Source organism: Carya illinoinensis, chromosome 12 (genome assembly GCF_018687715.1).
Source record: "Carya illinoinensis cultivar Pawnee chromosome 12, C.illinoinensisPawnee_v1, whole genome shotgun sequence".
Taxonomy (NCBI): Eukaryota; Viridiplantae; Streptophyta; class Magnoliopsida; order Fagales; family Juglandaceae; genus Carya; species Carya illinoinensis.
In genome coordinates, this window is record NC_056763.1 from 18,799,697 (window position 1) to 18,815,713 (window position 16,017).

At 36.1% G+C, this 16,017-nt stretch overlaps 2 protein-coding genes across 3 annotated transcripts; both read right to left on the minus strand.

The window, feature by feature from the left end:
* Window positions 1-6,611: 6,611 nt before the first annotated feature.
* LOC122290482 (60S ribosomal protein L27a-3-like) lies at window positions 6,612-7,327 on the minus strand. Its single transcript, XM_043098212.1, has one exon. It carries the CDS (start codon window positions 7,211-7,213, stop codon window positions 6,773-6,775), a length of 441 nt encoding a protein of 146 aa, XP_042954146.1. The 5' UTR covers window positions 7,214-7,327; the 3' UTR covers window positions 6,612-6,772.
* Window positions 7,328-8,467: 1,140 nt separating this feature from the next.
* On the minus strand, window positions 8,468-12,964 carry LOC122289868 (DEAD-box ATP-dependent RNA helicase 20). Of its 2 annotated transcripts, XM_043097225.1 has the most exons (10): window positions 12,697-12,963; window positions 11,894-12,585; window positions 11,632-11,811; window positions 11,370-11,531; window positions 11,116-11,270; window positions 10,458-10,550; window positions 10,263-10,348; window positions 9,963-10,189; window positions 8,979-9,212; window positions 8,468-8,867 (listed from the first exon to the last, which is right to left on the minus strand). In XM_043097225.1, exons 1-10 carry the CDS (start codon window positions 12,750-12,752, stop codon window positions 8,764-8,766), a joined length of 1,989 nt encoding a protein of 662 aa, XP_042953159.1. In that variant the 5' UTR covers window positions 12,753-12,963; the 3' UTR covers window positions 8,468-8,763. The 2 variants fall into 2 exon arrangements, 1 of the variants encoding a protein (XP_042953159.1); XR_006236245.1 differs by lacking the exon at window positions 8,468-8,867 and having other exon boundaries at window positions 9,130-9,212; window positions 9,363-10,189; window positions 12,697-12,964.
* Window positions 12,965-16,017: the final 3,053 nt, after the last annotated feature.

Sequence of the window (16,017 nt, forward strand, 5' to 3'; positions counted from 1 at the left end):
CTCATGATGTGATATTAGATTATTTGAGATTATTTATTATATTTTCACTTGTAAACATATCATTTAATACCACATCATAGGATGATGAGAGTATGATACCAAATCATCTAATGCCACATTCTAAGATGATAAGAAGATGATGAAAAAATAAATAATGAATAAATTTTTTCTTAGTTTATTATGTAAATCAATTAGTATTGTTGATTGATTTTATTTCCACTCTTTCTCTAGCTAGCCTCATTCAACTATAAATAGGGGTATATGTTATGTATTCAATAACAATTGAGAATAACAAAGATGTAACCCTCAAATTCTCTCTTACTCCTTCTCTGTTTTCAATTTTATTTTCTATTTTATTTTATTTTCTACACAAAATATCTTGATTCTAAATTCATTAATTTTAAACTTAGTCGTTTGGATAGATTTTATAAAGAAAGTTTATCTATTTGTTAGAATAAGAAATTAATTTCTAGTAACATAATTTAAAATCAAAAGTTTTGAGTGATTTCTTTGAGACCTAAATCTACAATATTATTACATTTGAATGAGTTGTTATTTACACGTTTAATGTATTTTTAATTTGGAATTTTTTATACTCATAAAAAAATATGAAAAATGCTACTCTTCCCGCTGGGATTACCGCTGAGATTTATTATTATTATTATTATTATTATTATTATTATTATTATTATTATTATTATTATTACTTAATGATTAAGTAAGTATTTTTTTAATAATATTATATTTTTTAAAATATTTAAAAGTGTTAAAAAATACATGTAAAAATAAATAAAAACAAATACACAAAATGAACTAGTGGGAGCTTCTAGCGGTGACTGTAGAGTCATTCAAAAAATATTAATACTTTTTTTATATAAAATAATGTCGGCAAACTGTATAATATATGTTAATTAACATAATTATAAACAGATTTTAATCGTAATCCTAATGAGAAGCCTCACCCGTTATTCTAAGTGCCGGAACCCAAAAGTAAATGGCGGAGCCAACATGGTTTTGTTCGTTGTTTTTCCATGTCCATTATCATTGGCTTTATGATTATAATAGGGAGAAAGGATTAAATTCAATGTAAAATTGCCAAATGGTTCTGTAATGAAGTCAACAGAAATGGTTTTAAACAAATACAGAATGATTAGAGGTATCTGTAGAGGCCCTAAATGTGGGTCAATTTAGGGGCAACTTAGGTTGAAAGGCCACATCAGAAGTGACTTTGAGTTTAAAAGATGGATAAAGCAGTGTTAGGTTGATTATGTGTGCCAATTTGACATTGCCCAAGTTTTGTTCCTGAAGAGTAAAAGGCAAAAGAAGACAGCTTCACCAATTTTTTCAATTTTGTCTTGGTGGAATGGCCATCATAATGTCAAATGAATGTAAATGTTGCCTCTAAACTTTGTCTAATCTGTATGTCAATTACAATATTTTAACTTAACAATTATTAGGCTATTCAATTTTAGATTTGAAAATTGCAACTGGGTGACCTGGTTTTCTCCATCTTACTTTATTTTAGAATTTTGCAATTATGCATCATCAATCCCGAATCCCCCCACCTCAATATTTATTATGGATGACAATATATAATACGATCCGTGAATCTAACTCGAGATTCATAGTTTGATTTTAATATAAATGGATTCGGATCAAAATATGTTAACTCGTTAAGACACAATTAATAAATGAATCAAGTCACTTAACCCAAAATCAACTTGCAATAATTTTTTTTTCCTTTCAAAATTATAATTTTATTATTGTTTGTTTGTAATATTGATATTTCTCAATATGTTTATGTTTTTATTATTGGAATTATAATTATGGACCTTTGCTTATATTTGTTATTATTGAGCTTGTAATATTAGTTTTATTACACGTTAAAATCTAAAAAATATTTATAGTTTTTTATTAATAGGTAGTCTTATTATTTTTTTAAAGATATTGCAACCACTAATAAATATAAAGTTTAACTTTTATGTGAGATTATATTAATTAAATCAAATGGATTGTATGAGTTAGTTCAACTCATTTACATAAAACGGGTTGAAACGGGTCATACCATGTTGACCAATTTCTAATTAAATTTTAAACAGTTTAAAACAAATCGTGTTGTGTCACCCATTATTTAAATGAGTCGTATTAGGATTTGAATACTCTACCCATTTAGCTTAACGGGTCATATTTGGGTTGACTCATATAATTGAACGTCTATGAATACGAACACGATCTGCAAACATGAATTCTCACTACGAATATCTATATCAAGTAGTCTAGAACAATAACGCAATCTACAAATCCATTCGTATAAAAATTAACATAGTTGGATGGGAGGAGACTGCTCATGTGCCCGGTTTGGTTAGCCAGTTTAGATGAACTCATCTCATCTGAAGTTGTACGGTACAAATGTTTTATCTATCCAAACAATTTATTTCATTTCAAAGTTTTGAAAACATTCATTGAAATAAACAATAAGTAAAACAGTGCAAAATTGGGAAAAAAAATAGTTAAAACTGACAGTGAACAGTGCAAAATAGTAAATAAACAGTTCAAACCTAACAGAATAGTGTGTGAATTATGCAAAATCTAGTACTCTCCAGACTGTGGGATCTACACATTTTTTAAATATCAAAATGTAAAAACTATCACATCTCATTTCACTATCAAAATATATTTTTTTATAAATTATTTTATTTTATTTTAATTCAAAAATCTCAATATTATTTAAAATATCTCATTTCATCTTATCTTAATTGCGTAAATAAATAAGGGCGTATGTTAAAGTCTAAGATTTCACATTTTAATTATTGTTATTTACAACGTATAAGGTGTTTGTTGAGATTCCCATACTCTATCCGGTAACTTGTTTATTAATAAAAATATGCATTCCAAAAAGAAAAAAAATGATTTTTCTACAGTTCTTCAACTTAATTACATAATTATAAGATTTATTATATTTTCTTGTGGTAGGTAGGCATGATTGATGGGTTTTTCAACAACTTGGAAGAAAGGTTAAAAAAAAAAAAGAAGTACCAAAAGTCTTTCATGCAAAAATGGTACAACGATTGGATTGAGACATATTTTGGGTTTTGGTCCCGTGGTCATGATTCCAAACTTCCTGTCAATTTGTCAAACAAAGTTACTGCTCTTCTCTCTTCTCTAGTTCTCTTTCTCCATTTGACTAGAATTTACAACCATTTCCAAAATTTCAGAACAGTCCCATCTATTATTGAATGTGTTTGTACGTATGTATGTATGTCTTGTTGGGTCTAGTTCGCCCTGGCCAGGAAAATGGAAGCTGAATCCAAATATTGAAAAGACACTCCAAAGGACAGACCTACTTTATTTTTTTGTATGTTTGTTTTCTACTGCTTGAAGGTCGTCTTCTACATCATATTCATGGCCCTCACTGCCATTACTAGTACTATCGCTGTTGTGTATATGGGATTTTAGCTTCTTCTTTCTTTCTTTCTTTTTTAGTGTAGTTGTATCGGTACAAAGTGAAGTTTGCTTGAAAAATTCATTAAACAAATCATTCCAATCCAAAAGCGAGAGTTTACAAACTACACAATCATGTGATAGTAAGATAGTAATGCGTTATATAGTATTAGTTGGAATTATTCTATCTATATTATATATATATATATAGAAAAATGCTTATCCCACATATGGTGGCTATCAATTATGGCCACCAATATTATTTTTTATTGTTCTACTTAATAATTAAGTAAATATTTTTTAATGAATTTATAATTTTTATTTTTTAAAAAAATATTTGAAAAAAAAAAACAAAATGTTTTACTTATTCGATGACTTGAGGGAAGCCACCACCCATATATATAAATATACATATACACATACATATAGATATGCATACCTATACATATACGCATACATATAGATATGTATACATATACATATATATATATATATATATATATATATTCATATATATTCATATTGAATTCAAATCTTTCCTAGCTGTCCATCTCTAACTAAATAATGAAGGAAAGAGCCACAATTTCACCCTCTGCTTTCCTCTACCCCATCTATAGTTTCTATATATTTATCTTGCTATTTTTGTTATTTTCAAAGGTTTTCGACAAAGGCTAGATCTCCTGACTTCTTATGTTGTATGTCCCACACGCACTACCCCAGCACTTCTCTTCCCAATCTGATCCTATCCTTAAGTAATTACTACAACAAGTGTCGCTCGATGATTAGCGTGTGAAGCTTTAAGCCTAAGATCTAAGCTCCATCCCTACATCACTTAAATCTGACCCACCCAACCCCACCTCTCACGAAGCAACACAGTCGAAAACAGGGCGCCATTAGCCAACAACTATTGTTACTCTCTCTCTCTCTCTCTCTCTCTCTCTCTCTCTATATATATATATGTATATATATTACTGTTTTCTCATTCAGCCAAATTCAGAGCAACAAATTGCAGCCACCACCAATCAATAAGTTACAACTGTTTGCTATGGGACTACTACAACAGTACACAAACTAGACAATATCAAAGCTGCTGATATATTGGTCCCAGATCTTTTTTTTTTTTTTTTTTCCTTTTCTTTATTCTGATTATTTCCCTTTTGACTCATCCATTGGCTATCAGATACACATTATGCTGATTGGGGAAAAGAAAAAAGACCCAGAATTTGTCGAGTCTTGACTTGGGAAGAAAGACTTTGCTCAAAAAAATAATAGTGCTGAAATTGGGGGTCGCACATGAATGCACTTTAGCCTTCTGTTTGACTTATTGCCATAGTTGGCAAGGTTAATATTTCTCTCTGACATCACAAGGGTTGAATTTGGGCATGCAGTACCGATTGCAGGAAAGAAACTTCTTCATATTAACTCGTTGAAAACGCTGCTCTGTTTATAGGGTAAAGGAAGAAGATAAATCACACGACACCAACCTCTTAAGCGTAGAGGCTTGGAAATTGGGTTGAGTTGTTAAGCTGTAATTTTCACACAAAAGTTGTGGGATGCATGCTGATCTCGTCTAGCTTCCAAATTTGACTCCAACTTTGGTTCTTTTTTGACATTAACGGAGACAATGCTGGTTGCTGTTCTTTGCCGTCACCATGTTACTCTTCTTAATTTTTCCAAAAGGAATCAAACGGCAAGTGCCCCTCGTTTTGAATGTGATGTGGATAAAATGGCAATCAAGTCAGAAAAGATTACTAATGCATGCATTTGCCTGTGACTGCGTGGGTTCTAACTTGTCAATTTCTACTTTCAAAATGCCACGTTTCTTTCAATCCAGCCAATGGAACTCAACGTCCGCCAACTCTCTCTCACAAGTTATCTCCAGGACAACCTCATCCAACTGAATGACTGTAAAAAGAAGCTTCCTTTTTTCAACTTTATCTACTATGTGGTTCCCAAAATCAGCCCATCTAGAAAGACCCAAGATGTAAAAGCCCAACCCAAATGATGAACACAAACCACACTTATTACGGCCCGAGGGCCAAACCCGAATTGTTGGATTCGAAAATCTCACGTGGTTTTTAAGCCGTACCGCCCACAAAATACTTTGATGCAAGGGGTTGGGACTTGGGAGTGGGAGGGAAGAATCAAGCGAAGTGCTAAAAGGCTAAAAGCGCAAGCTGAACAATGAAAAAGAACGAGCTCACAAGACTAGCCAAGGAACAAACATGGATACTGAGAATTTCTAATGTCTAAAACCATCGAGAGCATCAAGAAAGAATGGTGTTCAGTTGTCAATATTCACGAGTCCCACTTCGATGCTCAGAGTCTCGCCTCAAAATTGGACTGAAATTTTCTTCTTTTTAGTTCATTAGAGAATATGTCTATTGTGCTTTGCCCTCATGTTGGGTCTTAGCGGCATGCTCCTCTCTAAGATTCGGAATCCTCGAGTGCAAAGAATTTCTAGAGGTCACTTCCAAATCTTCGAGTGCAAAAAATTACTAGAGGCCATGGATCTAAAGTTTAACCAGATTTCAGTTTTATTATGATAGAAAGAAAATCGCATACTAATTTGTATACCAATACTGATTTCTTCTTATTCAAAATTTAAATTAATATTATTTTCAATAAAATTTATTTTTGACCAAACACATTATATTCACGAATACACAAGATTTTTAAATTATATTTACTTTTAACTAGATTTTTCTATAAAAAAATACACAAGAATAGAGTTAAAAAAAATTTTATCGATAAGAATTGAGTAAAATAACGTTTTCCACATGAATGAAAAATGTGTAAATAATAAACGTGTGGAAGGCTTAGTGCTTGGGTTCAAACCAAATTGGTCAGATTCATACGAGCTTTATGAACACGAACCCTAATGTCTAAACCCAACCACCTAAGAATCATTCAGCATATGCCAAGTGATAAAACATTTTCATCTTATTCTTCATAGCATCATCTCTGAGTGATTATCGAGTATTGACAACATTTTGTTCGTAGCATCTGTTCGAACAAATACGGCATAGAGTTCGGATTTCCGAAAGCATAAAGCCTTACAGAAAACAGCATTGATCTTATTTTTTCCCGATCTTCTAAACATTTCCCATCTCAGAATTTCACATCCACCATACAGACATATCTGCAAACAATATATAGCACAATCAAAGTAGCATGATCAAAATTTGTAACATTTCCCATTCAAAAGATATCCAAATGTGAGATCCAACAGTAACTAAACAAGTTCAGATCAATCAAACCATCAAACACAAAATCCTAAGCATCTGAACCCACAAATCGCTCGCGAAATCCGAGATTACCCAACGACCTCCTAAGCAGTGAGAACCACAGCCCCACCGGCCTCCTTGATCTTCTTCTCGGCGATCTTGGAGATGAGTTTGGCCTTGACAACGACGGGCTGGTTCTCGGGCAAGACTCCCTTTCCGAGTACTTTGAAGAATCCGAACTGGGTGACGTCGACCAAAGGCACGCTGTCCTTGGTGGCCTTGTCCTTGGCCTCCTGGGGCACAAGCGACCAGAGTTTTTCGACGTTGACAATTGGACAGTAGAACTTGTTGCGCAGCTTGTGGAAATACCTCATGCCGACCTTTCCGAAGTACCCCGGATGGTACTTGTCGAAGAGGATGCGGTGGTGGTGCATCCCTCCGGCGTTTCCCCTACCTCCAGGGTGCTTCCTGTGCTTACCGATACGGCCGTGCCCAGCACTGACGTGCCCGCGCTTCTTCCGGTTCTTCTTAAAACGTGTCGTCATGTTATCGCTTCTCTCCCTCTCGCAGCCTCGCTCAGTTGGGTTAGGGTTTCGGGGGCGACGGCAAAGACTTTAAACTAGGTTTCAAGGGCTTTTATAGAGATACCCAGAACGAGGGTTTGCCAAACCCGGTTTGGGGTGGTGTTTTTACAACTCTGGCCCCTGGGTATTTATCACCAACTTTGGGTATTTAAAATGTAACGTGTGTTTATCATTTTCTTTATCATTTTTTTTAAATTAAGGCTCTATTTAATTATACAGATAAAATAAGATGAAATGAAATATTTTAAATAATAATAAATAAAATATTATTATAATATAATTTTTTAATTATATTAAGATTTAAAAAAGTTAAATTATTTATTATATTTTATATGGAGATTTGAAAAAGTTATAACGATGAGTTAAGATTAAATAAGATGAGATTTTTAATTTTATATAACCAATCCAGGTAAGTTTCAATGGATTTTATAGAGATACATGCATTTTTCGTTTTCTCATTATTTTTCGTTTACAATATTATTAAAAAACACTTATTTAATCAGTCTAGTTTAATTATACAAATAAGATGAGATAGTTTCATCTGTGTAACCAAACAAAACAAGTAAAAAAGAAAAATTGTCGGGACCCATTACCAGGAACATAGTATTTTCCTTCAAATATATCAAATTTAGTTTTTTTTTATTTGCTCCAGTGACATTACCAAAACCTGTCTTTGTTCAAGTCATGAAGCAAAAATTACTTAAATTCATCAAAAAGCAAAAAGAATCCTTTTAAGATCAATGACATCCTTTAAAAAATAAATAAATAAATAAAACCTTGGATCTTTGGAATCAGGGTGCCCGCAATCCCATATTCCCATATCCAAATTGCCTGTGTACAAGAAGGGAGCTGTGGGTATTTTAATGTCGGGCAGGTGACCATCCTGCTTAGGAGTATTGGAACCCACAAGTCACAACTCCATCCGTGCGATCTGGGTAGGAAATTGCAGGGATATGAATTCAGATTTTTTAGCTCATCATCAACACCTTAGAAGAGGATCAACCCGTCTCCATTTTGACATTTTGATCATACATCCGTCAAGAAAAATTTTACTTGTAATCCCTTATACAATGCACCTACTTGTAATTTGCCATTTTTATCTTATTTAAACATGCATATTGATATGTAAATATGTATTTAAAATAGAAAGACAATAATGACAAATCATATATTAGCATGTGGTGTGAGAATGCTCGTTAGCAAAAGTGCGAAAGATTCAGAAAATGCAACATCCATAGTCAGAGCAATAAATGCAACTACAAATAATTGCTTGGATAAATAAGCAATCAAAATGTAAATATAAGTCTCTACTACACAGTACATAACTTTTACTTTTGGGTGAATACCAATGGTGGACAGTATAACATGGCATTTTTTATTTTTTTTTGGTCGTAATAACCTGAATCGGTTTATCCAAACTAACAATAAGCAAACTGCAATCACTACATATATATTAAGTTTACATCAAAGACAACATAATTAAAGCCTAACTGCAGCAGCAATATTGGCAATTACCAAGCTCTCTTTCCACCAAGAGGAATAGTATTAGAGCCCGAAATGAGTGATCGATTACCATACCCTCCTCGTCCTCTGGAGCGGAAGTTACCCCCAGATCCTGCAAAAATTAAAAATGAATAAAGAAAACCCCCCAAAAATGTTCATCTTCCTAATTTAGAAGTCAGACTTGAGAAGCACTGATACTTCCAAAATAAACAACTAGTTATACCTCCCAGACTAGAACCAGCTGAGCGGGCCAAGGCAGACAATGTGGGACTTGCAACCTGCCCTGCTTCTTGCAAGATCTTGGTCAGTTCCCTCGCATACTTTGCATTTGCATGCGTGAAGAAGGTGAAGGCAGTCCCTTTTGCACCTGCACGACCAGTTCGGCCAATCCTGTGGACGTAATCTTCAAGGCTCGATGGAAAATCATAATTGATCACACATTTTATGTCTTTCACATCTACAACCAATAAAGTATTGAGTTAAATTAAGATAAAGCAATATGTGATGTTTCAAACACGGAGAAAACTGTGAATATCCTTATCCCTGCTCCCCTAAGATCTGAGAGATCAAATTTAAGATAACACATTCATTACATAAATGTGCCCACCTTAACCTTGCAGGGATAAGGAGCAGCTTCACAACCACATTTCCACATCCAATCAATGTATAAGAATGTATGAGTCAACCGGGCTGCAAAAACAACCAGCTCCATAACCGTGGATGGGCAGCGATAACTTTAACCATGTTAACTACACGCTTGATGATAGGAGCAATGCCCGCTCAGGCAAAATGTTAGTAGCCAACCTCATTTGGCCAGCTATACTTCCTAATGCATTCAAAAAGAAACAAAACCCTGTGAAACTATACACCCTGCAACATCAGTGAGTGCTCCCGATGTCCATAACATGGACTGCCTGATTAAGATAATACCCACCGAGAGTCCTATTAAGGGACATCCTAGTACAAGAAATCTCACCATTTCATCAAACTCATAAATGATAAATCCCTTAATGAAGTAGAAAGATAATACTTGTTTGCAAATAAAAAATGACCTTTCCTTGTCATGAATATCATGGTTTCTCCCTTCGCACCCAAACCACAAATTATATTCTCAGGATACTGGACAGCAGCCGGCCAACTCGCCTATTTTTGGAATTTCAATACCTAGATGCAAAAACCTAAGACTCCAAACACACAGTGATCCTACCAAGACCCCGGGCAGCAACATCAGTGGCAGTCATTATAGGACTTCTGCCACTTTTAAACTCAGCAAGAACCCAGTCCCTTTCAACCTGGCTTTTATCACCATGAATGGATAGAGCTGGCCATCCATCCATTCTCAATTGCCTTGTAACTTGGTCACATCCTTTTTTTGTCTCCATAAATATCAGAATTCGGCTCCCATCCATCATTTCTTTAAGCAGTTTGATCAGCCTGTGGACATAAACAAATAGCATAATCAGGATTAAGAACTCAGTTTCAAGAGACACCAGTTGTCAAGACAAACCTGTTATATTTCTCTCCCTCCATCACAACTTCAACAACTTGAACTATAGATTGGTTTGCTTTCAGATCCGGTGATCCAATAATTACCTTGTCAATCACAATTATGCAAAGGACATTACATGAGCATAAAGTTTTCAGCCACCAAAAAGAGAAATAGGGTAGTCATCAATTTGCAAACTTATTCTAGAAGATAAACCTTATATGCATTGCGTAAAAACTGCCTTGCTAGAGTTTCAACCTCCCTTGGCCATGTGGCACTCCAATACAATGTCTGTCTATCTGGCCTGATCTGAAATGAGAAAAACGCTTGTTCACTAAATACAGCAACTTTTAATGCAGAAAGACAACAGTTAAATTAACATGAGGCAAAGACCATCATGGATCAAGTATATGGCTAGAATGGAATTGCTTAACAAAGCCAAAGTAAAGCTTCTTACCACAGGACAAGCTAGAAAATATAGGTTTTTTTCATGTCAATCAACACATGAATTCTATACCTGTTGACCTCTGTTTTTCAATAAGTAGAAGAGAAAAACTGTAAAACGCATGTGGCAACATTTGCTGAACCTTAAGTTACTAACAAAGAATTCTATAACTATTTCAACCAAAGAAACACACACTACATCAAGGCAACCAGTGCAGCCCAATATAAAACTTCATGATCTTGGTTTATTTACAAGTTCATGACCTTGAATTTGGAATAAATCGGTCAATTAAATGAACCAAGGGTATCTTGTTTAAAGACAGCATCCATAAAAATGCTACCAAATTAACACCCTCAGATGCCAAGCCCCTTCTTTAATCCACATATTCCACGAATTAAGTACAATAATTACAAAGTGAAAGTCTCATACCTGGGCTACAATTTTCCTAATTTGAGGTTCAAATCCCATGTCCAACATTCGATCGGCCTCATCCAACACAAGGTAACTCACTCTTCGCAAGTTTGTGTGTTGGGCCTCCAACATATCTATCAGTCTACCAGGTGTAGCAATGACAATCTCCACTCCTGCCACATGTAGAAGTAAAATCATCACACTCCATCAATCTCGGTCCATGAAGATCTATGAACAGCGAGAAGAGTTACACAGAAATGCAACACAATTACCTCTTTTAAGGTCACGGATTTGAGGTCCTTTAGGAGCACCACCATATATGCAAGTACTTCTAATATTAGCACGTGAAGAAAATTTCACAGCTTCTTCTTGAATCTGAACCGCTAGCTCTCTAGTAGGTGCTAACACCAATACAATGGGACCTTCACCTTGTACTGTGGGATTGAAACAAAAGAAAATACTTCAATGAAAATACCGATTATTGGAAACCAAAGAGTGGAAACCAGAACTTAAACTACGGCCAACAATACTAACCCAATCGAGGCTGTGCACTAACATGGACCAGAGCAGGAAGCAGATATGCCAAAGTCTTACCAGAACCAGTCTCAGCAATACCAATTAAATCCCTACCCTTAAGAGCCATTGGCCATCCTTGAGCCTGAATTGCTGTTGGCTCAACAAAACCCAGTTTTGCAATCACATCCAGGCAATAATCTAACATCACAAATGACATCATTCAGATCAAAGTAAAACACACAAACTCAATAGTAATATACACCCATGGACGAGGATATACCAGGGAAATTAGCTTCCTGAAACATCCTAATTGGCTTTGGCACATCACGCCCTTCAACCGTAATATCCCGCCTAGCCCGATAAACCGTAGCTTCCTGCTCACTCATCGCCCGCACAGAAGGACTCTCAATGTAAAAATTCTTCTCGAAAGGGACCAAATTCCCAAAATCCTGCTTGGGCAAAGCAATGTTGTCCAAGTCCCCTCTGGAACCCCCACCCCCATGTATACCTCCCCTTGCACCACCTCGCCCCTCAAATCCCCTCCCACCACCTCTCCCACTGCTAAAGCCGGCATTCCCACCACGACCTCCACCAAAGCTCCTATTCCCAATCCGACCCACTCCATCAGAACCACCCAGACCACGACCACCACGGCTTATACCAACTCTGCCACCACGACCCGAATCAAAGCCTCTTCCACCACTACCACCACGGCCTACGTTCCCTACTCTCCTATCACCAACTCCAACATGTCCATTCATTGTATTTCCACCGCCTCGACCGATTTCGAATCGGGCAACGGGAGGCTGAAACGGCGGGTACCCGTTGAAATCACCGGCGCCGGGTGGTGCCGATCCTCCCCCACCTCTTCCATAGACCGGAGGAGGCGTGACTCCGTACGGAACGTGTCCACCGCGGCCATAACCGCCTGCCGGTGGCTGACCCACAGGAGGAGGTGGGCCGATTAGGTCACTGCAAGTAGTTGAGTTTCAATCACCCACCAAAAAGCAAAACTTTGAATTTTAAATCCCAGAGACTCTTAGACCTAAACGTGAAAACATGGATCTGAATAAGGGAGCTTACCTACGACGCTCGCGATAGGAGGTCGGATCGCCGTACCGGTGGTCGTAGGGGTTCATTAGGGTTTCGAATCTCAATCAGCTTGCAGCTTTAATTACTTGTTTTGCCTGAAATTGCCTTGCTTTATATTTCCCGGTTGGAGAGAGGAGGATTTGCGATTTTGGGAATAATTTGGGGGCAAGCAAACTGAAACAGTTCAGAGGGCGGCGTTTCGGCGAATTTTATGCTTGGGAGGGAAAAATATCTGGCTTGGGAGGGAACAAGTATATCTGTGGATATTTTATTTTGGGTTTTCATTCTAATCATTCTCACAAATTATAAATTATAAATTATAAATTTTTATTTTTTATTTATTTTAAAAAAATTTTATTTTATTTTTTTAAATTCTTTTATTCATCATTCATCCACTATAGATTTAATAAGAAAAAAATTAAAAATTATGTGTAGTTTGCGAAATATTAAGTAGAATTTTTTATTTTTCCATAAAATGCAAGCATGTATGACAAGAAAAGATTCTGAATAGCAGCCGGTTTTATTTTCTATTCCATACACTAGTTTAAGTTTGTTCATGTCACAGTTTAGTTGATCCGAAACACTAACAAAACTGCAAGACTAGTAATTTTTCTCCCACACATCTCTCCTCCCTTTGATCCTCTCCCATCAATGAGCTCGCCACTGACGCATCCTCTCTTTCCTACTCTACTACCTACACGGCCTGATCCGGTCCCTACCCTCTCTTCACTCCTTATTCTTACATCTCTTGCTCCATCCCAGCCACCTCCAAGAACACATTGTTCTTGGCCTTATCGTATACTAGAATTGAACATTGAGCCCAGGCCAATACATCACCATCACCTCTAAAAGGTCCAAGAATGGTTTCTACACAATATTTGTTTCTCTCAATTTTGTTTGGTTGCTGAGAAAAATTGAGAGAAACAATATACTACACAGTTTCTTGTTTAGTTGTAAGTAGGCAGAGATCTTACTCGAGAAGAATGGCAAAAGGAAAGGTCAGTTGTGTGATCCGCAGGTGGGGCAGGAACAAGGACTATAGTTGGAGAGGAAGGCAGCTCAAGAGATAGAGATCTTGATCTATGAGAGTCCAAAGAGTGAGTAGGTAGAATGCATGGAATATTTGATATGGACACATGCAGACAATGATTGGATTGCTCACCTGAAAAAAGTTTTAGGGCAAATGATTGTGAAATAGATGGACTAAAAGTGGATACATCAGTAAATAGATGATGTTCCCAAAGCACAACATGATAGGAAATGCGAGAGCAATAGGATCATAATACCAATAGCCCTTATGAATCTCACCGTAGCTAAGAAAAGTAACAAAGATGAAAACGTGGCTCCAACTTTGTATGTTCATTCAACTGAACAAGGACAAAGCAAGCAGGACCAAATGAACAAAGATGTTGATAGTCAGGAGAATATCCAAACAGGCGCTCACATGGAGATTGATTTGAGATTACCACACTTGGAAGATGGTTTATGGTATGAACTGCAGTAAGCATAACTTCACCCCAAGAGGTTTGATGAAAGGTGCCTAAGCAAGAGGTTTGATGGATAGTGTCATATGTTTGCAAGATACTTTGAAAAGCAAATTGTTTGTATTCAAGTGCATTATCAGTTCGAAAGATTTTGATACGTTTAGAAAATTGAGTTTCAATCATTTTTTTCAAAGTTACAATAAATACACAACAGTTTAGAATGAGAGTGAATAAGATAAATCTAACAATAACAAGTGAAATTATTAATAAAGTAATGAGATTCACCGATACTAGTTACGAGTTAGGTCCCAAAACATCAGCGTATAAAAAAAATACTAATAGACAATGACTCACTAGTATGAAAAGGCAAAGCAGGTTGTTTTCCTAACTAACAAGAAACACAATCAAAGGTATCTTGGGACAGAACCTAAAAGACCTCAAGAAACTAATTGTTGTATCCTGGAAAATGATGCATGGCCAAGTCGAGAGTGCCAGAGGGCGAATGAAGGAGAAACATATGTGACAGTAGAAACACCAATGGATGGACCAGAAGGAATTGAGGGAAGATGCAAATTGCTCATTGAAAACATGAGGAATTGATGGAAGATACAAATTGCTCATTGGAAACATACACTCCACTCTAGGGCCTGTCCCGTCCTTGGATCTTACACAGTACAACTAGAGTAATAAAAAATAACATGGTAGCCAAGTTGAGCCAATTGCCCACGCACACTAAGTTATAAGAGAGTTTAGAAACATGAAGCACTTTAGAAATGGTAATGTTGGATGTAGAGATAAAGCCTATAAATGAAGCAAGCATAATAGATCCATTGGCAGTGTGTATAGCAAGTGGTGGATATGTAGAATAAATTTTGGAGAATAAGGACGAGGATGGTGTCATATGATTGTGATAAGCAAAATCCATATGCCAAGAGAGAGACTTACCAGGTAGAGCAAAAAGAGTAGAGGAGGATGATGCATTATCAAACCAGGTTAGGACTTGATTACAGATGCTCTCTAGGTCAGCTATGCAATAAGGCAATGAGAAATTGATAAAGACAATATTGATTGTGACGAATGACATACATGTCAGCATCAATGAGATACTTCTAGAGTAGGTTGGAAAGATCAATCTGATTCTGAATATGACAAAGACAATCAAAGAAGTCATTGATGGATTAGCCAAGCTCCTGTTTGAGTATGTACAACTTGACCATAAGTTGGTACTCTCCAGACCCATAAGGAGTATCATAACGTGTGGCTAACATAGTCCAAGCAGATTGAACATTATCATAGCTATCAAGTAGGTTGGAGATAGTAGGAATGAAGGTGTTGCGCATCCAAGTAAGGATCTAGTTATTATGGTCATCTCATTAGAGAATGCACTATTAAAATTGTTTTGCTTTTTCATCTCTTTTTTGCATTGGCTTTGTCTAATCACTCATACAATAGAACCAAAGTTCACAACCTTTAAGAACGTTGCGAAAAGATTGAGACCACGCCAAATAGTTTCTACCATCTAATATCACATATATAGGATGAAGTATCTCATTGTTTTGAGCTATTATGAGATTAGATATATAAAAAATAGACTGCAAAAATGAGATCATCACGAGAAAATATCCAAAAAACACCTGGATCAAAAAAGTCAACGTAGTGGTCAAAGTCAAAGATCAACAATGCTGACATGGCACCTGGCTACTGATGTGGTAGTGTGGTGATGTGGCTGCTAACAAGACCTTAGTGATGAGACAAGAGTATATGGTGCATGGGTGTGAGGTTATAGAGCATGCAAGGCATAAGGGTGGCACAATAGAAACTTTGAACG

What these genes read in the sequence shown, in the direction of transcription:
- LOC122290482 (XM_043098212.1), bottom strand. Translation starts at nt 7,213, where the DNA reads ATGACGACACGTTTTAAGAAGAACCGGAAGAAGCGCGGGCACGTCAGT.
- LOC122289868 (XM_043097225.1), bottom strand. Translation starts at nt 12,752, where the DNA reads ATGAACCCCTACGACCACCGGTACGGCGATCCGACCTCCTATCGCGAG. An exon ending in TCAGGAAGCTAATTTCCCTG is followed by an intron (nt 11,812 to 11,893) that starts GTATATCCTCGT and finishes TTGTGATGTTAG; the next exon opens with ATTATTGCCTGGATGTGATT. An exon ending in TTAGGAAAATTGTAGCCCAG is followed by an intron (nt 10,551 to 11,115) that starts GTATGAGACTTT and finishes TTCTCATTTCAG; the next exon opens with ATCAGGCCAGATAGACAGAC.